The 24,351-nt window shown below is 35.6% G+C and overlaps 1 protein-coding gene across 1 annotated transcript; it reads left to right on the top strand.

Moving 5' to 3' along the window:
- LOC120341079 (uncharacterized) lies at nt 1-24,134 on the top strand. Its single transcript, XM_078111780.1, has 29 exons — nt 1-186; nt 663-805; nt 2,442-2,611; nt 3,754-3,881; nt 4,566-4,670; nt 4,869-4,949; nt 5,525-5,706; nt 6,364-6,529; nt 7,094-7,207; nt 7,823-7,976; nt 8,410-8,645; nt 8,784-8,918; nt 10,079-11,969; nt 12,227-12,269; nt 12,439-12,566; nt 13,068-13,273; nt 13,586-13,745; nt 14,272-14,459; nt 14,794-14,944; nt 15,132-15,244; nt 15,552-17,581; nt 17,720-17,903; nt 18,032-18,109; nt 19,781-19,848; nt 20,001-20,118; nt 20,877-20,957; nt 21,188-21,263; nt 21,704-21,888; nt 22,540-24,134. The coding sequence occupies exons 1-29, from the start codon at nt 99-101 to the stop codon at nt 22,671-22,673; spliced, it is 7,536 nt and encodes a 2,511-aa protein (XP_077967906.1). The 5' UTR covers nt 1-98; the 3' UTR covers nt 22,674-24,134.
- The last annotated feature ends 217 nt before the right edge of the window (nt 24,135-24,351 follow it).

Below are 24,351 nucleotides of genomic sequence, written 5' to 3' on the forward strand. Positions count from 1 at the left end.
TAAAGAATGAAACATTTAAATTAATAAAAAGAAGGTCTGATTAAATACAGCTTATTCACATTCCGGATAGATAGGGATTCATCCACTCACTTCACAATATGGGTCATACCAGCTCAGGTTTTATATTTGGATATTATTTTTATTTTCTTCTGCTTCTTGGCGTCTGCAACTCACAAGATATACCAAGTAAGTATGTAATAATACATGGAATTGTTTCAAATTCAATATTAGCATATATTCTTGTAAAAATACCAACTATCTGCAAAAAAGAACAGAATCTCGTTTCATATAATGCAAGTTTCATCGAATATGTGGAGGAACCTAATGCATATCTTTTACACAATTTTTTTTGCCTTCGTGCAAAAATTTATTTTCGTTGTTATGCTAAATTGTTATAAATTGAAGGCGTTTTGCGGCGTATTTTTTCTCGTATAATAAAACATAGAATAAAATTGCACGCAAATAAATGCTATGAATGTTTGCTCTAAGCAAGATCGCGACTCTCCATCAAGAAACAAATCTTCTGGTAGAGACAGAGCGATCAGTGAATTGTTCTTTGTGGGGGCAATTTGGCTCCCATATTGCAAGCCATTACTTTTACATTGCAGGTATTTGATTGTAAAAATACCATGCTTAACTATATATACATTTTTTATCTGCAGCCACTGTTATCGGATCGTGTGGTGGAAGAATAACGGGTTCAAGCAGCGGATATATTGCTAGTCCCGGATATCCGTCAGAAAACTATCCGGACAGTTCAAACTGCTCCTATTTAATCGAAGCTGATGAAGGAAATATCATCACGGTAATAAAGAAATTATTTTCACGTTTGTCATTGTTAGTCTATATTACGTTATATCCAATTTAAAAATGCAACAAGGACTTTTATTTGGTGACCACCAACATATTGGATCGAATTTATCATTCCTAGTCGGAGCGACGTATTGCTGATTAGCGAGATGCCATCGCAGAGGCCTCGAATCTTGATCTAGTTCATTTGAACGTGGTTGGATTTTCTACAAAAATGTTGTTGATTGTTCTACAAAAATAGAAGTACAAATTATTAATTTTAGAGCAAGCTAGAACGCCCCCTTTGAAAATTGATAGGATTAGTCGAGTCCGACGTAATCGGGTCCATCTAAACTCAGTTTACATGACTTCCATATGTCTCGGGACTCAATCCAGTGTGTAAAAATGATGAAGAATTTATTGAATGAAAAATTCAAGTAACAGATTTTGGAACCATTCACCATATTTTGATTTATTTAAATAATTTACATTTATACTTTTTTCCCTACAAGTATTTTAATCAAAAAATACCGATTTGAAGCAGTATTAGAGCTGCAATAAGGGGAACTTTGATTCAAAAATAACCAGAAGCATTTCTCTTTGACATGGAACATCTTATCCATCCGTAGCTTTCGTGTTTGATTGCTAAGTACATGGTAATAGACCTTAGTCATTCAAAACCCATCCTACGCGCAAAAAAAAAAGTGGCATAAACAAATCAACTTAGCTCTTATGGGGAATGTGATCACCAGGACAGAAATTTGCATTTTTTATGATTTTCTAGTTCTATTTATTTGTAAACGTCGGCAGTTTTACATATAGAGTGATTTTCAGATATTTTTCGGTATTTTTATGACGATAAACATGGTCAAATATTTTGAATAATGGGCGTGGTGTTTCCGCTGGCGTCTCTCCTCCTAAACCTGACCTTCTGCCAGCCCGTTATAGTCTGTGAAATATGCTGCGCTAATGTCGACATGGGAAGCGTTTGACGTTGACAGTCTATAATTTAAACCATTTCACTCGCGTTTGTCTACTGATTTTGCGCATTTATACCTGTACAACTATAGCAACCATTTACTGACGGCATGCTGACGTTATTTAAACAACCGGTAGTCCGGTACCATACCGAGGAGGTGAAAACTAAATCCTAACAGAAATGTTAGCCAATAGGTAGGATGAGTTGTATACAAACAAAGTTAAATATCCCCAACCTATTACTCTATTACAGTAATTTAATAACGGTACAGTACTGGTATCCTAATTACACTAATAACACGCCGGTCGCTCGCTGTACCGGTAGGATGAGCGCAAAGCCAGCAAGGAAAGTGAATCTGACTGAATACGTGAACGTTAATAGACTACATTACAGCAAAACTTCACTATCTAGAATACATATTTTATTAAACGCCAAACACGGTACCGGTATGTTGTGGTACCGGTATTCTGTTACAGAATAAAAAGCACGAGTAGAAATCGTTTTGTTTATGCCACTTTTATTTTTCGCGTGTAGGATGGGTTTTGAATAACTAAGATCTATTGCGCGGTTATATGTTTTATGGGGGCTAACAACCGAAGAATCGAATGATAAAACATTTTTATTTGCTTATTTATTTACATCAACAATAGTAATAAACTGTTTTTATTAACAGTATCGAACATTATTACTCGACTTAGAAGCGAGAGATGCACAAGCAGATGAATGTTATGACTACGTTCAACTATATGATGGCGATATTTTGCTCGGATCTGCATTAAATTCTGGATCTTATTGCGGAAATGATAAAATACCACTCAATGCAACAACTGGTAACACTTTAGGGTAAGAACTTGTCACCGGTAATTACTGCAAATCTGGACTGTGCGGAAAATTCACGATCCGGCCCGATACCGGATTGAATACAATTTTGGCTCCGGCTGAGTTTAAGGGAATTTTGACTTCTACTCCAGCTCCAAACTCTCAAAAAAGTTTTGGTAACAAAATACTGTCAACACTGCCAAGAACGCTTTGTTAATTTCTTTTTTTGAGTTTCTGTAGATATTTGTCACCAATACAAGTCTGAAATTTCGACTTCCAAACTCCCGGGACTCAAAAATCTCGAGTTCCGGGATTTCAAATTTGGACTCCGACTCTGAAAAAATGTTATAACACGATCCCACTTCAATAAAACATGTCAAACTCCGAGTCCACATTCCTTCTGTAAAATATAGCTATCATTTTCCAGTAATGGTCCAATAATCTATCTACTTTCGCCCCTAATAAAAGAAACAAGAGAGCTATGCTCAAATATATGGACACGTAGCGCCACATAATTTTGATGACGTCATAGCAAAAAATAAAAGTGATAGCCTTCTGGAGAAAAATTCCATCTTTAACCACAGCAAATTTCAAAGAGATTGGTCCAATAATCAAAGAGAAAAGCAATTTCTTCGAAACGTGTCAATGAACAAGAACAACATAACAACAAAACGATCGTTATGTCCCCTAAACATGTCCAATAACGATTTTATCGCAATGTAGAATTTACGTTAAGTGTTCACACCGTAGTTTCAAACAAAGTTCTAGTCGAGACGAGCATGGCACCTAAGTGATGTGCAAATTCTTATATTAGAAATATGCCGGTACAATTATAAATAGTCAAAGTAAACACATATATACTGACAATTAATTGGAATGAAAGCACATTGCTAAGGTCAAAATACAGAGTTAAGGGGGGGGGGGTGGGGGGCCTTAATCTATTTAGAAATAATTCAAAAAATTATGTATTCTGTTTTTTTTTTAGGGTCACCCATTATAACAAATTCTAGTCTTTGAACAAGCTCTAGCACGACTTTATACAACTTTTACCGATTATACTAAATCCCACTAGAAAAATACCATAAGTAAATCCCACGTGGCTATATTAGCCTTTTAAAGTGAATATTTCAACTTCACCATATATTTATTTAATCTTTGCATCCTAGAATTGAATTTATTTCCGATGAAATAACAAATGGCAAGGGATTTGTAATACAATGGACTGCACTGAATCCTGCTGACAGGACACCAACACTGGATTGCAATTTTGACGGAGCTACGCCACTTTGTCCAGGTTTGTATCGTTATTGGAAAATACGTCGTATTAATTCTCGCGATAAATGCTTGTTTATGAATGGAAAACAATCATGTAATGACTCACTGCGTATGACTATTTTTATTTCAACGCTCGATGAAAAAAAAATAAAACTAATTAGAATAACATCGTAATATTTAAAAAGCTGCTTAGTATTAACTTAAGCGTCCCAAATTTTGTTATTCAAATGTCCAAACGACAACTCTGATTCGTATAAAAGCACATTTTGAAGAGCAATCTTTGTATCATTTGGTAGAGTTCATCAGTTTGGTAGATTATTTTTGTTCGTTCACCAAACCTACCTCAGGCCAGTGTCTTAAACTTTTAACGCTAAAGGGTTGAATTAAAACGCAGTTGGCCTAACCACGCTTGTTTTATGACGTGTTATACTGTATCTCGGTATCTCGAAACCAATTTAATACAAAATTACGCTTTTACTATCTGTAAACTAGTTCTCTTGTTCCACATTCAGTGAAATTATTTTACAAACCGGTTATCTGGATGTTATATATACTTGTATTTTGTTCAATTGTCGTTAACTTGTTAATTGATACAATCTTGTATATATATATATATGTAACAATCGCTTTATCAATGCAGTTGTTTTTTGTTTTGATTCGGTTACTCATCCCTTTTACCAATTCACTCTGTCTTTTATTCAAGGATGGACACAAAGTACCGAAGATTTGGGAGACTGGCAATTTTCACGAACAAAAACAGCTACAAGTCTCACTGGTCCATCGGAAGATCATACGGAAGACACAACAGGTACAGATAAGAAATTTGTAGTATTCAGGTAATTTGAGGAACTTGCCGACTGAACACGAAGTTTAAAAATGAGATAGGAGGTTCAAAATGGGGGAAAATCCTAAGAACACCATATTTGTGGCATCTAAAACCCCGTATCATACCCTTCAGTAGTCAACATCGCATCCAAAATTGAATATATTATAAATCTATTTTCAGATGGACGATATGCCTATATAGAAGCCTCTGACATGGATGAGGGAGAGGAAGCTATTATAATTTCACCTAAAATTGAGAAGAGTAAGTATGCAAACTTGTTGATTTGCAAAGTTGATGATTTGACTCCTTTATTCAACGCTGAAGACACAAACTATTTTCTTGTTATAACACATCAAAATGATGCAAAGCACGACTGAAGGATATGAAAAAATAACGCTGACGACACGAAACAATTTCTTGTTATAACGCATCAAAATTCCGCGAAAAAAGCTGTAGAATCTGAGAAAGATTCCGTGATATTTCGACACCTCACTGAAAAATATAGCAACTCCGACTCCGGATTCCAATAAAATGACTCCGACTTGAATTCACGACTCCAGAACCGAGAAAATCCGAAACAAGGAAATATATTCCGTTTTGTTTGAATTGTAAACTACAGCTCCTACTCACAACTATGAGAAGTCGGAAAATCAACCCGAATTTTTTTTACTCCGTTTAAAAATAGGTCACCTGATCCTACTTCAGTACCAGTCATAATAATAAAAATCACTCCGACCCGCAGCCCTGCTTCAAACATTCTATAAATTCATTTAGTTACTAATTGGCTATTTATAATGAACACTGAATTGATAAATTAACTTTATTTATTGATTCAGGTGATTCCAAATATTGCTTGTCGTTTTGGTATCACATGTTTGGGAGTGGAACTGGACAGCTTGCTGTTATAAAAGTTGAAGAAGGTGCTGAGACTGGAAATATTGTTTTTACTCAATCGGAAAATTCAGGAGATGTGTGGAAGCAGGCTGAAGTCACTTTGAGCGGAGATAGTTCATTTTATGTAAGTTGAAATCAGTTTGTGAAATGCTCGAAGACATGAAACACAAAGGTTGTGTGACTCATAAAGCCACAGCAATGTCAGCAATAGCAAAACGAATAATGTTAAACGAAATACATCGAATGTTATATCAAAGGCGTTCTCGCGACAAAAGTATCCAATTTGTGTTGGAATGTCGGGTTTTATAGGACTCCTGGAAAAATGAAATAACAAATAGCGACATTTGAAATGAAATTTGCACATTAAATGCGAGGGAAATAGGTAACTTTCAACCCAAGCAACGGCATTTTAACAAACTGATCCATTCTTGTCAAAATGGTTTGTTCACGCTAAAATCGAGTCGGAGCTGAAAATCACGTGACTTGGTCACGTGACCAATACGTCCTTCATCCTGAAAAGCTAAAAAAAAACTTATATCATGCTGTTTTGCGGTTGGGTTTAGCAAGAACAAAACATGATAATCTTATTTAACATACAGTACAATAATAACAAATTTGGGATCAACACTACAAAAACTAGAGGTGTAGTGTAAATAAATGCTTTCACGTCTAGCAAGTCTAAACAAGTTTTGGGATTGACACTATTACTGAGCTGCGTGTTCGATGAGTTTACGGTAAACTTATCGTATTTAATGGTGTTTTCATTTCTAACACATTTTAGTTGGCTTTCCGGGCGACAAGAGGCAAATCGTTTTATTCAGACATGGCTATTGATGACATCACAATATTGTCAGAAGCATGTGCATCACAACAAACGACCGAAAGTTCTGTTACTGAAGCAGAATTCACAACTGACTTTTATGTAACGACAGCTGATACTATATCAAGTAAGTGGATTGTTGGTATATTGAGTTTTGCTATGAATTTAAATATTTCGAAAAGAGATCTGTAAGCCACAATCTCAACTCGATGACGATTGAAATGTCACCACACGCTTCGAGGCAACAAAATCCACTGTTAAATAATACCTACAAAACCACCACTTCAGCGCACCATTATAAGTGATAGGTCACATACAGGCTGTGAATAGAGTTTATATGCTCTTTATCCTCATTTTTTGCTGAAACGTCAAAACCTGTGTACAGCTTTCGATCGTAAATTAAGCTACATCCTACCCTCATTATGACCAGGTATTGTGACGTCACGCTTTCTGATGCTGCGATAATATAATAGACTTATGAGATAACTCTCGCCTTTTCATAACTTATTTTTGAATTCTGAGCCATTACGTCATAAACTTGAGTGAACTTGATATGTATTCTCGCAAAGCAAACGATATTTTCAACAGGTAGAAACAATAATATTATAATTAATAGTTTTATAAACGTGAAGTCGAGAATATGGCACAGCAGACAAGAAACCTAATTTTCTAACTAAATTGACTTATTCAGATTGTACGGAAGAGGATTTTATTTGCTCGGATGGATTTGATTGTATCAAGAAAGAATATGTTTGTGATGGCGATCTAGATTGTTCAGATGGAAGTGATGAATTGAATTGTCCTGGTTAGTAATATAATTAAAAAAAAATTTTTTTTTCAAAAAACTGTAAATTGAAATTGAAAATAACATTATCAGTTGATTGTAAACAGACTAAAAACAGGGAAGCGAGTGTATGTTTACAGTTTTAGAGAAATCAATGCTATAAAGATAATTACGGTATACTCACTACGTGAAATTTTATTTTTGAGTGTCGCAAAATCGAAATACGATAAGAGATTTGTTTATACTAACTATTTTGGTTAAGTACTGTGTGCTTACATATGGTATGTTAACATGTACTTATTAAATATCGAACAATCCGTGGGAGCACATTTCTAATTGCAATGTTTGATAGCGTTTACATTGAAATAGCTTAAGTATTTTATTATTAACTCATTTTTCAGAAAAAAAGGTTCCATACTTTCCATGACCAATGTTATTTTAGTTATTATAACTTGTTTTTTGATATTTGATAATTGATGAATAGGATTTGATAAAACAAAATATCAAAAAACTTTTTTGTTTCTGTGACTTTTAACTGTGGAATGTGTGATTTCTAAATAACCATTGTTATTTGTTTCATGCTCCAAACAATAAAACCAACACACGGTTGTTTCAATACATGAATAATCATTTTAGCACCAGCTCGATGTCCTGAAACATTTGAATGGAAATCCTGCGGATCAGCATGCAATAGAACTTGCGCAGATGGTGAAGATGGACCAACCTGTTCGTTGAGATGTGTTCAACGTTGTGATTGTCCATTTGATGCTCCTGTGTTACACAATAGCAGGTGGGATTTATTTACTTCAAAACAGGAATGTAACGGAACATGGTTGAAAGAGATGATTATGTTTAAAAAAATGCTGACGAGACGTTACTGCGTTTTTGTTACATCGGAATATTATGTTTTTATTAAAAAATGACGACAAAAGCACGAATTTGGCATTTTTATTAAATTCGTTTTTTAGCAGTCTATGACATGCAATCTTTCGTTGGTGCTAGGGACGTTTTTTTCCTAATAAGGCACTAATAACATTGAAGCTGATCTAGATATCATTATTGTAAATTTCATGAAAGGCAGATTATGAAAATTGATGTTTTTTTAGTAGCTTGGAAAAAATTAACAAATGAGTGATTTAATATCAAAATCGGACACCTTAAGTGAAAAAGTTCAATGTATGTTGAAAATAATATTGCTTTAAATGAACCATTTAAATATTCAGATGTATTCCGTACGACCAATGTCCGTCTACTTCAATACCGCTCGAGGAGGTTCAAATCGCCTCGCTGGGTGAAATTACAGAAACGTCCGTAACCGTGACTTTCGATACCGTGTCTTCCGCTGAATCTTTTATCGTCTCTCTTGTCATTCCTGATCTCCCGGACTCAGAAAAGAAAACTCAAACTTTGAATAACGACAGAGCAACTATTTCTTACACATTTACGGGTCTTACTCAAGGTATGATGATTTCATGGCATAAATATAGTTTCGTTTTGTATTTCAATAAATGATTTAAATTTATGTCATAGAAAACTATTTGGTCATTTTTTTGATTTTAAATTTTTTTCGATTCTCATATATTTATCATTTGCGTAGGTACGAAGTATCAGATCTTCATAGAATCAGTTGCAACAGGAAAAGAAAACGTGCTGTCTTCTGTCCTTCTTACGTTTACCACACTGACTAATTTGGGACGACTCACTACTACTCCATCTGAAGAGCAAACTACGGGTAAGAGTTTTAGAGGTATACAAATAAGTTATTCCAGAGCTAAAATTTTTGATCAATTACATCAAAAGTCATTCATACAAAGGCAAGAACGATCCGTTGACAATGGGCGTTATATATATATATATATATATATATATATACATGCTTGTAACAAAATTCGCCAAATCCTTGTTAATTCAATTCAATTTATAACTTGAAGGAGATATGTATCAAGTTGATTAGCATTGACAGATTAGATTGATCAACTTTAGTTGGAAAGAGGCCAAAACTGTACTGAAATAATTGATTTCTCTTTGGGTAAAATTTTTGTTTAGATAAATTTCACTGATGTGAACTAGCTGCACACATACTACATCGTTTGCATATAAACAGAAGTTTTGTTATTAGGCTCATGATTTTAGGCTAAGACCGTATTTGCGATCAAATAAACTATTACGTCACTGCATGAAAGTCTAAAGATTAACTGATATTCCGGAGTAAAATTATTGGTATTTCCCCAGTAAAAAGTTTACATGAGGTTAATTAGAAACCAGCATGTTTAAATTTATGCTTATATTACAGAGAAGCTTGAACGAGTGAGCTTTTGCCAAAATTGTTAGCAAGATTAAACAAAACATGTCACAATATGTAGAACATCCGCCCGGGGCTGTTAGGTTTAATTTACCGGATTATATCTCTCTATAGTCGTGCCTGGGCTTCTAAAAGCATAGAAAATCATTTTATAAAAATAATATTTTGCTGTCGGGACATGTTTGACATCACTTGTCGTAATTAATCATATTATACATTATTGAATTCCATTTTGTAAAAAATTGTTGATTTACAACAAAAATTGTTTTTTTAAATGAACCTTTTCGACTTTTTGGTCGCAACATTACGAGCAATTTGTTTTCTGAATGTTACTTCTAAGGTTTTGCATAAAAAATAAACAAAAATAGGTCGGCGGAAATTGAGCTGTATTAAATATGTAATGCTTCTAATTAGAATTAATATTTTCTGGCCTGAATATGCTCTATATGTTTGAGTCTATAAGACGTTAGATGATTTTCTTGAGATGATAATTCATCACTATCGGAAATTCGAAACGAGACTACGTCCTGAAACAAAATGCCTCAGTTAGTATTCAACTAACGTTCAATAATTTGTTTTGCTGTTTCTAGGTTACTACGAAACAACCGAAGCCATTGACGTAACCGAAAAAGAAACCGCGCCCGCTCCGACTACCACAACATCTTCTTCGGGAGATGAAACTACTTTTGCTGGAACAGGAGTTTATGAAACAACGGAAGAACAATTTGTAGTAGTTGAAGATAAAACGACCCAATCACCACCCACCACTGCTTCGGAATCACCAGACGAAACTACGTTTCCTGATATTAACGTCACAACAGATTCTGAAGTCGAAGAAGTTACCACCACCCCAAAAACAACAACAGAAGAAACTTTTATTGACGAAGAAACAACAGCTGTACTGTATGAAACTACAGCAGCAGAAGTCATAGAGGACACTACAGCAGCTCCCATTGCGACAACAACAACGCTTCCTGTTACTACTAAAATTTCTGATGAAGAAACAACTGAATTTGATGCAACAACAGAGTTGGTAGACGAAGAGACTACAGCAACAACGACGACTACAACTGTACCTAATACTACTGAAATTCCTGACGAGGCAACGACCGAATTCGATTTCGAAACGACGGCAGAGGATGTTGTTGTGGAGACCACAGCAACCGTTCCACCTACGACAACAACAACAACGACTCCTGTCACTACCGAAAGTATCAATGAAGAAACGACTGAATTTGATGAAACAACGGAATCTGTGGTGGAGGAAACTACAGCGACAACAACGACTACAACCACGGCACCCACGACAAACGAAACACCCGATGAGGCCACGACCGAATTCGATTTTGAAACGACGGTAGATGATATTGATGTGGCGACCACAGCAACCGTCCCACCTACAACAACAACGACTGCTGTCACTACCGAAAGTATCGATGAAGAAACGACAGAATCGGATGTAACAACAGAATCTGAGAAAGATGAAACTACAGCGACAACAACCGTAACTACCACTGAAATACCCGAGGAGTTGACCACCGAATTCGATTTTGAAACGACGGTAGATGATATTGTTGTGGAGACCACAGCAACCGTCCCACCTACAACAACAACGACTCCCGTCACTACCGAAAGTATCGATGAAGAAACGACAGAATCGGATGTAACAACAGAATCTGAAAAAGATGAAACTACAGCGACAACAACCGTAACTACCACTGAAATACCCGAGGAGTTAACCACCGAATTCGATTCTGAAACGACTGTAGAAGATATGGTTGTAGAGACCACAGCAACCGTCCCACCTACAACAACAACAGCGACTCCTGTCACTACCGAAAGTATCATTGAAGAAACGACTGAATCCGAAGAGGAAACTACAGATTCAACCACTACCACCGTGCCTACGACAACTGAGATACCTGATGAGGCCACGACCGAATCGGATTTTGAAACGACAGAAAGTGATGTAGAGGAGACAACAGTTGTTCTCGCTACAACAACAACAACGACTCCTGTCACCACCGATAGTGTCAATGAAGAAACGACTGTACCTGATGAAACAACAGAATCCCCGGTGGAAGAGACAACAGTCACCACAACGACAACAGCGATTCCACCTACAACTACTAAAATACCCGATGAAATAACTACGTCTACGTCTGATATTAATGACGACACAACAGCAGCAACAACAACAACATCAACCACGACAGCGACAACAATTTCTTTGACAAAACCAGATGAAACTACAGAGGAAGAATTCACAACAAAAAGTAGCCTCACTACCGAAGCGGACGAAACGACACAGACTACCACCACAACTACCCAAGCTACAACTACGTCATCTTCAATAGAGACGACGGGTAGCGACTCAGAAACAACTGAATATTTTACTTTGCCTGGTGAAGATAAGGAGACGACGAAAGGAGTTGAAACAACGGCGCAAAGTACAACGAGGGCTGTTTTGCCTCCTACCACGTAAGTACAATATCCAATGCTTGAATTTCAAGCGAGAGTTATAACAAACCTGACGAAGAGTGATGAAACTATAGCAATATACTCTCTCAGATAATCAACATTGCTGTAGTGTCCCGTAGGTTCAACAGATCAACCGTGTTTATACATCATTTTGATGTAAATAGAGCGATTCAATACGCAAATTCCCGTTATATTATTGACGGTTGCAGGTAAAATCATTTTAATAAAAATTGCAACTTATTTGATTTTATTTACAGGCTCAAACCGGAAGAAACGAATAGCTTCTTCAAGACACTGGAGGTATGTAAGCTTTCCGTGAATCTATAAATCAGCAATATAATTCAATGTTTAATATTTTTCAACAGTACCATCAAATTATTTTGAGCATACGGGTCATTATTTAGTTGAATTATATAATGTCGTTCAACCTTTGTCACAAACGGGACATTAAAATATAATATTATTTTAGATTGGAGAAAGTATAACAATCACAAGTGAAGTATCAGACTCGGGACATTACAATAAAAATTACACTAAACTTTACAATTTTGTTGTTGCTGACGATTACATAGTTCGAGTCACGTTTACAAAATTGAAGTGAGTATGAAAATTTATTTAAATCAAAGTGAAAAACTTTTAATGAATCATTCATTTCGAATCAGATTAATAATTACCTATTTCATTTAATTTATTATTCATGATAAATACATACTTTATTGCTCACAAACTATGAATGGATCATTTTGCAAAATGGTAGTTGCTAATGCTGGGGAATATCGTAAAAAATCGCCGTTTTCATTTGAGGTACTTGATGATAGAATAAGTCGTCAGAACAATATCACTAATATTTTTTTTTTCGATTTTCTTCGAGTCTTACGGCCCAATTTTTTCCCCCAAATTATAATGTTTTGTATTATAATTGACGGCCACACTTTAACATGGCATTCGGTAAATTTATATATCACAGTCGGTACGATTCCTTTAGGATTTGGCTACAATTTTGACATTGCGGTAGCCATGATAGATATTTGATCTTCGTGCCCATATATATAATATCATGTATTTATTTATCTGAGCGCTGTCTGTTGTCTTTTTCAGTATGTATTGTGACGATGGAATTCATTTCTTCGATGAATTTTTCTTCGGAGACGAATTCATGAATGTATGTGGTTTAGAAGATCTAAGAATTCCAAACTATCGATTGCCAATTGTATATTCCCACTCTGAAATGATGACGATGGTTTTCCAAACTAATCATGAAAACGAAAGCGTGGGCTTTGAAGCTGTTATCGATTCTGTTCCTAGTAAGTATTTTCGATTTAAAAAAATGACTCAAAGTGTAACATTTCACATTTGGTAATGTAGAAATGCAATGTATATCAATTAGCGTTTTCTTGACTCGTTTGTTAGAGCTTCAGAAAGCTATTTTTTGAGCGATTATCGTCATGCTTTTTCGGCTACAGATTTGAAGTAACTTTAGTTTCATTGTAAACTGTTTATTTACAAATACTGCTCTTTTACTCACCCATAAATACATATATATATATATATATCTTTCTTACACGTATTGTCAAACTGCTTTCCTTAACATTGTATATATCTGTATTCTTTCAAAGGTAATACATTCCCCAATGCTGCGTGTGGAACAAAGATAACCGATACCTCTGGACAAATTGCTTCACCAAATTTCCCTGCTGTATCGGAAATGAAAGATTGCGAATTTGAGTTTGACTTATCAGAGAGGCAATATGTCGAATTTAATATCAACTTCATCGGGTACGAGTTCGCGTATTGTTGTGCTGTTAACCGATCTTGTATTTTGTCACCAGACTAAAAATAAAACTGGCCCTATGGCATAAATTTTTATATAATTCATAGGTTTTGAGTTTATGGTGTGAATTAGATGACTCATTTAATTATATATTCATTTTTTTCTGGTCAACGTTAAATACAAATTGGCGTGAAAGCTAAATATATAATATTAAAACTTCTTGATTTAATGAGTAGCGAAAAACAGTTGCTCTTATTTTTATACTCGCATTAAAAAAACACACTTGAATTCGACGAATTTTGATTCTGAAACTTAATGTTATTCAATTAAGTTTTAATCTAATCGTTGATTTTTAGATAACGAGGACATATTCATATTTATTATCTTGTCAAACAGAACTTTTTCTATGAGATTTTAAAATTTGAAAACAAAAGTTCTTGTTTATTTATTGCATTAAGAACAATATGTTTTTATTACAGAAGAAATGTAATATTGTGAATACAATTTTTTGCCTTAACTTCTATGTTGCAGTTTGGCACGAAACGAAACCGAAGGATTATGCGAAGATAACACATTGGTTTTTGTTTCATCTGACGGAGAAACAATAGTGAGTTGTGGAATTATGCGTTCACCTTTAATTACGCTCACTGGGAACATTAAAATAACAGCAAACACTGTGGGACAACAGCCTGGATTCTTGATATCGTATGACGTTAAAGGCATGTTGAGTATATTAATTAAATACAACTGGCATAAATATTCCTTTATTCGTTCTCTCATGCTTTCATTTCTCTTTTTCTTAGAAATTTGTTTTCTATTTGCCAATTCTATGACCCTCCTAGTCATGTAAATTTTGCATGTGCATTCATCTCGGACCACAAGCCTATTGATTTTGGATAAATTATGTCGTATAATTAGCGAGTTATTAATTAATTAGTGATGGGACACGCGGTGTCACTATAGAGTCATGAATCGAAACCGATATTCTCGTTGATTCTTTCTTCCGTTCTACGTTTCTTTCCTGATTTTTATTTGCAATAATTGGATTAACAGAATGTTTCGCTGATGGTCAAAAATACTCCAAAGTTGCTCGATCGTGTGATGATTCATGTTCCAATGATGTTCATGTACGATGCCTGGAAGAATCAGAAAGATCTGCAAGATGTGCTTGTCCGCCAGAAAAACCTATTTTATACTTGGGAAGGTGTGTGATATTTCTTATACACTGTACTCAAATAAAAGTTAATCTTAGGAACGTGGAGTGATTCAAAGCAAGGTTGCTATGTCAGAATCTTCCCATGCCTGAAATCCCCTGCCATGACTGTCTGACTGTTAAAGAGTGAAAAATTTCAGCTTCGCATATTTTGAAATCTTTTCTCTATACTCTTTAGGTGCATTTCAATAGACGAATGTGAAATACCGTCTACAACATCATTTGCTACAGAAGTTACTGATTATGCTATATCAACAGGCGCACAGTCTTTCGAAACGACTACTAGCAATGGTACGTATAGAAAGTGGGAGCTGGAAATGTATAACGTCTTGTAATTTTTTCTGAATAAACCAAATCTGAGTTTTTGATGTATTAGGGTCAATGATGTATGAGGTCATGTTAAAGTTTAGTTAAACGAACATGACTTTGTATGGGTACCGATACCTTATCAGTATAGGCTATTCTTCACTACAATACAGAAAACATGTTCTGGCAAAAACATTGCGTTGAATTTAATAAATATATTGTTTCGAAGTGCAAATGATCTTAAAATTATTGAGTTGCTTATTGCTTATTAAGTTTTTGTATCTCTTTCCAGTTTTGCAACAAACACCAGTGCCAGAAACGACACAAGAACTGGTAGTAGAAGCCGTTACTCCTCTAGGAACCACCGTATCCACTGGCGGCGTTGACGAAAAATTGGTCGAAGATACGACAATATCAGAACCAAACGTGACGACAGAGTTAGACTTCACTACTGAAGGTTCAGCTGATATAGAAGAAATAACTTCAACAACATCAACAGTCCAAGTCCCAGAGACTACCGAATTCAAGACTATAACTGATTCAGATAAAACAACTACACAATTTACTGCCGTTACTGGAACTCAAAAGCCTGCTGCTACAGCAACATCTTCTGGCGATGATGCAACAACGACCGATGCACCTGAAACTACTGAAATTGAAACAACTGAAAGTGAATTTACCACAGTAGAGTCTGTTACCGAGCCGACGACTACCCAGGCTGCAACAACAGCAACGATAGTGAAAGAGACCACGGAACCTTCTGAGACAACTGGATTTGAAACAACGGAAAGTGAATTTACTACAGCTGAATCAGTTGTTGAGCTGACGACTACTCAGGCTACAACAGCAACAACAACGGCGAAAGAGACCACAGAACCTTTCGAAACAACGGAGAGTGAATTTACTACAGCTGAATCAGTTGTTGAGGCAACGACTACCCAAGCTACAACAGCAACAACAGCGAAAGAGACCACAGAACATTTTGAAACGACTGAATTTGAAACAACCGAAAGTGAATTTACTACAACTGAATCAGTTATTGAGCCTACGACTACCCAGGCTACAACAGCAACAACAACGGCGAAAGAGGCCACTGAATCTTCTGAGACAACTGAATTTGAAACAACACAAAGTGAATTCACTTCAGCGGAATCAGTTGTTGTATCTACCACTCCTTCTACCCAGGTTACAACAACAACACCGAAAGAGACCACGGAACCTTTTGAAACGACTGAATTTGAAACAACGGAGAGTGAATTTACTACAGCTGAATCAGTTGTTGAGCCAACGACTACCCAAGCTACAACAGCAACAACAACGGCAAAAGAGACCACGGAACCTTTCGAAACAACGGAGAGTGAATTTACTACAGCTGAATCAGTTGTTGAGCCAACGACTACCCAGGCTACAACAGCAACAACAACGGCAAAAGAGACCACGGAACCTTCCGAAACAACGGAGAGTGAATTTACTACTGCTGAATCAGTTGTTGGATCTACCACTACCCAGGTTACAACAGCAACAACAACGGCAAAAGAGACCACGGAACCTTTCGAAACAACGGAGAGTGAATTTACTACAGCTGAATCAGTTGTTGAGCCAACGACTACCCAGGCTACAACAGCAACAACAACGGCAAAAGAGACCACGGAACCTTTTGAAACAACGGAGAGTGAATTTACTACAGCTGAATCAGTTGTTGAGCCAACGACTACCCAGGCTACAACAACAACCATAGCGAAAGAGACCATGGAACCTTTTGAAACGACTGAATTTGAAACAACGGAAAGTGAATTCACTACAGCTGAATCAGTTGTTGAGCCTACGACTACCCAGGCTAAAACAGCAACAACAACGGCGAAAGAGACCACGGAACCTTCTGAGACAACTGAATTTGAAACAACACAAAGTGAATTCACTACAGCGGAATCAGTTGTTGTATCTACCACTCCTTCTACCCAGGCTACAACAACAACACCGAAAGAGACCACGGAACCTTTTGAATCGACTGAATTTGAAACAACGGAGAGTGAATTTACTACAGCTGAATCAGTTGTTGAGCCGACGACTACCCAGGCCACAACAACGACGGTAGTGAAAGAGACCACTGAATCTGTTGAAACGACTGAATTAGAAACCACAGAAAGCTACATTACCAGCCCTGAAAGCAGTACGCCCGTTACTACCACTCAGTCAAAGGCCACAACTACACAGCCTAACGTTGGAGTTGTAGGTCCAACTACGATGAAATTGGAAGAAACCACTCAATTGGATTCTACTACGGAAGGGGCTACCATGAAATCTACCAAGAATACATACCCGGTAACTACAACAAACCATTGAAATTAAATCAGATTCACAACATAGCTAAACTAAAAGCTACCACTAAAGAAGAGCTCACAAAGCTACAATTCTTTATTTAATCATTCCAACTTAACAAATATATTGTTTATTTTTCAGTTCAACGAATTTGCTATTGTCAGCACAACGCACAATGAAGTTTGCTTCCAGTTCGAAAGTTTGTATGTCCGGGTCTATCTCGTCTTTTACTTTCCAGAGCAAGGGGGTGATGTGCAGTTAGTCGAAATAAATAGCTCACCGGATACAAAGATATATAAAAAATGTATCGATTCACTCACACCAGGTAATTTAATTAGTACAAGGCAATCTCTATCTGACATCAGATTTCATAACCGTACCACTTCTTGTCCTTATATTTAAGCAACGCCCTCTTGATATTAAATACAATAACACATCCTTACTAAATTACAGATACTGCATACAAATTGCAAGTAGGATATGATGAAGCAGGAACATATGTGCATCACACCGTCATATTTTCAACACTTAGTAAGTACCAACTACCAACAATAATTTTTTTACAATTAGCGAGATCTCCCCTTATTTTATAGCTGTTCAATCTCCCAAAGTTCTAGTACATAGCATCCCAGAGGCTAATCCAGCGTTTCCCAACCTTTTTTGGTCGCGGACTATTTTCTCACCGGCGAAAGCCTTTGCGGACTCAACGTGCGTTTATTGCAAATTTACTCTGCGTGAAGATGTAATAAAACCAAACAACAGAATTTTAACGAATTTTCAAAATCGGAAATTTGCCGCAATTGTGTGTTTGTTGATAGAGCCAACTTTTTTAGTGTAAAAAAGTGTGAACTCGTGTATGAATGGCCTTTTCTGTCACATAATATTCAATCCATGACAACGACGAGAATATAAAATGTCTTTCTATTTTAATTTAGTTGTGTTCATGGTCACTTGCGGTTGCGTCGACTTATGACAAGATGAAAGCACTACTTCTCTAATGCCATGGCAATCTGCGAACATAATAATGTGATAATATTTTGCCCGATTATATTTAGTTTTGATACATATTATTTGCGATCTTGCAACTTTGTTATCGCTGTTAGAAAAATCCTACTATCTGCTATAAATTTCCAGAAAGTACAACTTGATTTAGTATTTATCAAAAATAAAATTAAAGTATATTAGTAAATAAAAAATCGCCTTTCTTTAATATTAATTTAATTGTGATAATTTTAATCTGCGGTTGTGTTGACGAAATAGAAGCAATACTACTCAGCAAATATCATGACAATCCGTGGACACAAAAATGCGTGGTAAAGTGCCCGATTATATGTTGTTTTGATTCGTATTTTTGTGAATTCGACGAAGCTGAGCTGTTTGTATAACATGTACGGCGCTCCATTACTGTGCGTACCAATGTGGAGGCAGTAAAGCAAAGAATCTTAAGGGAAAACGCCCTGATACGGATACTACAGTAGCACCCGAAATTTTGCGATTTGCAATGTCTAAAAAAGCGTTTATAATCGGTCGAGGACTATGATAGAACTTAACTTATGGTGTTTTCCGTTTTATTTTAAGTATTTTGTATTGCCGCTTTTAAATTTAGAAAACTTAGGTTGCCACCATTGACACCTACCAGGAAAAAAAATTATTCCTCGTTGTTCGAGCTCACGAGAAACGCCACTTAGATATCTATCCACGCGTTTGCCGACTCGTGTTTTCGTCGGAAATCCGCAAGTGAGTTGTGAACTCCAATCGTTTGATTAAGCGACACGCAAGTGGTCTGTCGCGTCACCTGTTACCAAATTTTCGAATAGTAAATTTCTATTTTAATAGTTGAATATTCGAATATAAGCCCTACTCAGTACCCAGTAATTATTGAATCGATTAATGGTATATGAATAAATTAGATTTTTATATTTTATGTAAATTCTAACCTAAATTGTACCTTTGCTAATGGTCAAGTTTCGCAAAAACGTTTGCGACCCGCAGTGAATTTCTGGCTCGTTGCGGACTCATTCTAACGCTCCGCGGACTCATTTGAGACCGCGGACTCGGGTTGGGAAACACTGGGCTAATCAAATAAAAATTGTTGATATTTACCAGTGCAAGTGCTCTCTACCGCGTTTAGGCATGTGGAAAGAAAGTGATAACATTTCACTTATTCCATGGTAACAAATTATCATTGAATATTATTTTCAGAAAAATTCGAAGTTGAAACTGCCATGGTATTGAACAATATGGCGTGCATCAAGTTGGCGAATACAACAGTAAGTTGAGCGTAAAATAAAACAATTTGACAAATAATTTTTAAGATAATAAAAGCTTAAATGCTATAATTTTTTATCTCAATATTCACGCTGGATATCATATATTTTCAATTTGCATTCAATTTGTATAATTTAGACATTTTTTAATCTAGAAAAATATGACGTATGAAATTGAAATCACGGTCACCAATTCAAGTGACGTCATCCGAAAGGAAACAGTAATTTCGAAGAATCATCATATAAATAAATGTTTTTACAACTTGGAACCTGGTTAGTTTATATATATTTCGATTGTTTTTTTACACGACGAGATGATGTGTTACTGCATTTATACGGAGTATCGTTCCTACAGAAACCGTTAATTGTTTAAATTTTAACAATTTTCCTGAAGTTATCAGTAAGGAGAAGTGGAGATGAATAAAGTAGTCAAAACACTACCAATTTGACTTTCTTTGATTAATTGTGAAATTTCTAACAATTTTACACGGCTTTTTACTATCACTGATTTTCATTGTCAATACCAGTGTCGGATGAAAGTTCCTAAAACCCGATTTTCGCGTCACAAATTATCTGGTAGTCAAGTCGGAGTCGAGTCAATCATTGATTTCAATGTCAGTTACTTGACTTTGAGGACGGGTCCGAGGCATTCCGTTTGGATGTAACGAGTTACTTCGAGTCTTTGATAAGTAGTGACTCGAGTACAACTCAAGTCGAGTCAATGACTCGAGATTTTGAAACACGGATTATCACTATTCAGAATGTTGAGCAAAGATTAATTGTTGCTGAATTTTTATTCAATATTTTGACTGCTTTAATCTCGTTATCCGAAAAACATTACAATATATAAATCATCGTTCGCAGAAGTTGGAGTCATTTCCGATAAGAAAGAAGTATCAGGATTAAGTCCTGTCTAGCCCTGCTTTCCACACTTCCTATTTTCTGTAGTTCTCTTGTACCACATCAGTCAAAACTGGATGCCCATATCTCAAATAGTTAAAACAATTATTTTCCTTTTGTTTATTCTTTAGGTGCAAGTTACACTTTTGCAACGTATATGGCCACCGACAACGGTTCTTCTTCTATGGGTAGTGTGCACTTTCAAACAAAAGGTAACAACTAATTAAAAATAGTCGTATTATTTTAGATAAATACCGGTAATAGTCTTTATTTTTTGGCCAATTTTATTTTTCAGTAGTTATATGGTTTCTGAGAAGTATTTGTAGTGTGCAATTTTTTTTTCAAAATGTGCTTTTAATAATAGCATCCATTGTACTAGTTGATCATGCAAATGAATTCAGTAACAAACGTAACGTTAAAAATTTTCAAACTAATAATTTAGCCACCACAGAAACTGTACAAATATACGAACAAACACAAGAAAATAAAGAGTGGAGAGAGAGATATTATACTTGGAGGTGAGAATAGGGGTTCCATTTATTGTGTTTTGCGTACTAAAACGTCTCCAAATATCAGCCGGTCAAAATATATGTTCTCGACACCGAAAAATGTGAGAATACGACTTCTAGAAAGGTACCACAAAAGGTACTTCCGTAGTATGACAACCAGTTTAGGGTTAGGCCATAATTTTATTCCGATTTTTCCTATTTTAGTTCTATTACGAGTTCGGGGACTTTCTGTGTTAGCCAACGGAATATACCCCCTGCTCATAAGCTTTCGTTCTGTTACACAACTTAATGTAAAATAGGCGAACAAAATTAGTTACCTTCATATTGGTACACATACTTCTGGAGCGGCCCATAAAAAACTCAAAATCCCCATTGTCATATCTCTTTTACATTACATAAAGACAGCAATGACTTTTTTTTCAAATTAACTCTTTTTTTTCGTCTAATAGGTCGAGTTTTAAAGACTGGTTTGATTATTTCAATGAATATATGTACGATATTGGAGCGACATTTACGGATGATACGAATTGTCCGGTGCAATTACATAAGCCACCATGTAAAGATGGACAATTGACACCGATAACAGACGCTAATGGATGTTTTTTGTTGCTATGCAAGTCATCAGACTATGAAGGTAAGAAATCGAAGAAACACAATCAAAACCTAAAGCATTTTTAGTATAGATATTGATAAATTTATATCCATCAAAGATGATATGAAATTAACTGAATAAACGTTACTCCTGAAGTATGCGCACCAAGATGTCGCACAACCTGAACCCTAACCTAGTACACAACCTGAGTTCAGGTTGTGCGCCATCTTGGTGCGCATACCTAAGGAGGTCCGAATGAATTGTCGAATTGGCAGTCCAGTCTTATGAAATGGCATATTACAGCCATAGCATTTCTCGGAAGGAGTTCATTGGATGGTTAAAATACCTCTTAAGAGCCCGCCATATTACCAATATCCTGAGCACCAATCATCATTTTAGTTTGCTGTAAAAAAACAACTGTAAAAATCAACTATATATATCGAGTATTTAAGTTTATCGTGATACAGAACTCAATTTTTTTCTGTATGTTAAGAAGAAAAAAAGGGAAAAAATTGTTATAATACAATAAACATAACGACATAACACCAAAACTGGACATTGTAAGTAATAATCTTCAAAGACCCAGTGAAATGCTGTGGAATGGGCAATGGGCACGTCTTAAATACGCAAAATCTCATATATATATTTGTAATCTACGTCAAATAAATTTAAGTTATTGTATTTATCCTTCAGGTGAATTTACGGACGAAGATATTCTAGGTTGGGAAGAAGAATACAAACTATTTTCTGATTATTTCATGCCGCAATGGGAAAAAGTTTTCAAACAATATACTGCCCAACTTATAGACGACGAAAAAGACGTCTGATATATCTAGCAATTACTTCCAACACTAAAAAGGCCAAAACATGTTCGCAAAACATCTCAAAGACGTCTGTTGCCAAAACTGCGAACATTAGATATGTCCAGCGTTACACAACAGTGCCGTTACATGCTGAAATTTAATTTTGTTTATATCATTTTATTAGAAACTATTTGCCATAATTTTGACTACAGAAATATTATTTGCACTAGAAGCCATCAGTTGGTCATTTTTGTGAGATAGATTGTTTTCCAACGACTTAATAAAGATTTAACATAAGATATCCGCAAGGTTTGGTATTAGGGGTAAGATGGCGTGAATACCAGTCTATACCATTGCAAAATGGGAAATTTCCGAAAATGATTTAGGCCATAAAACAAACGATTTCAATTGAGTACCAAATATTCATACCGAGTAGTGTTTCCAAGAATCACAGTAGTTTAGATAGTAGCAGTTATTAGGTTATCGTAAAACTGTTCGGCCAGTTGGGTAATTCCATCTGGGCCGCCTGATGCTGCCACAACCAAACTAAAACCTAATTTTGCTGTTTATTCTAAAAAAAATCTTATGGCATTGGTAGATTGCGATTATGTTTAGTTTTGGCACGAGGCTTATTGTTTTCCACTTTTGCTTTTGCAAAACTAAATATTGTTCATAAAATATAACTTGTTACGTCACACTTACATGGCCCGCTAGTGTAGGGGGCCAAAATTTTTGGCCCCTGGTCCAAAAACCTTGCCCACCCCTGTGATGTAAAATGTTCTTGCCGCTGAACTTTGAATGTCTTGCACCCAACCTTGGATATGCAGAAAATTCGCATTTACAAAAAATTAGGTTTTTCTTTTAGAACAAATTCGACACGATTGGGGAAAATATTTACATATGGATCGGTTTTTCAAAATGCTCCTAGTTGTTAAAAGCAATTCATTTACCATTGAATGGAATTTTGTTTATATTGCGGATACTCATTTTATCTTTGTGACCATATATTTGTGCTTTCTCTCTTGTTTTCTTGAAATAATACCTTTAAATAAAATAGTGTTTGCGTGATGTAATTGCGTACATGATGTATAAGCTGAGACCAATACTTTCATGCAAACTAGCTTTTTTTCAATATTAAAGTATTACAACTAACTGCACCAGCTTATTTTTATTATTAATATGCAACTTCACAATGTTCTTTTACTGAAGTGAATCCATTACGCCATTTGTTGTTCAATTTATCATGGAACATGTTATAAAACAAGCGTTGAGCGCTCTTTGGGCAGAAAACATTAAATTTTTTTGGTTCATTGTGTTTATTTAAACGAATGATATTACTCAGCCCATTGGCGCTAAAGTCTTGGGCTCGGAGGAAATAGTAAATGTTTTAAGTTCAGGATAATTTGCATCTATCGCATATATATATATATATAATATAACGTTGCATTATTGAGTCTCGATTATAACAATTTTCTGAACGTTTCATATATATGCATTTATGATTTAGAACGAAATAACATTCACCGAGCGTAGTAGGGTATTGAGGACTGATTTTTTTTACAATTGCGAGATTTACTACTGCTAGGCAACTTCAGTCACCATAAATAGTAAGCTCTTTGAGATAATTTATTATATATAAAAATGAAGTCAAACGCAATATTTTCCGACAAACGTCTATTTTCAGTGACGTCAATTCATTGAC

This window comes from Styela clava, chromosome 1, assembly GCF_964204865.1.
Source record: "Styela clava chromosome 1, kaStyClav1.hap1.2, whole genome shotgun sequence".
NCBI lineage: Eukaryota > Metazoa > Chordata > Ascidiacea > Stolidobranchia > Styelidae > Styela > Styela clava.

Coding starts and splice junctions, on each gene's coding strand:
- LOC120341079 (XM_078111780.1), top strand. CDS start 99: ATGGGTCATACCAGCTCAGGTTTTATATTTGGATATTATTTTTATTTT. Junction 5,707..6,363: donor GCGGAGATAGTTCATTTTAT/GTAAGTTGAAAT, acceptor AACACATTTTAG/TTGGCTTTCCGGGCGACAAG. Junction 15,245..15,551: donor CGAAACGACTACTAGCAATG/GTACGTATAGAA, acceptor ATCTCTTTCCAG/TTTTGCAACAAACACCAGTG.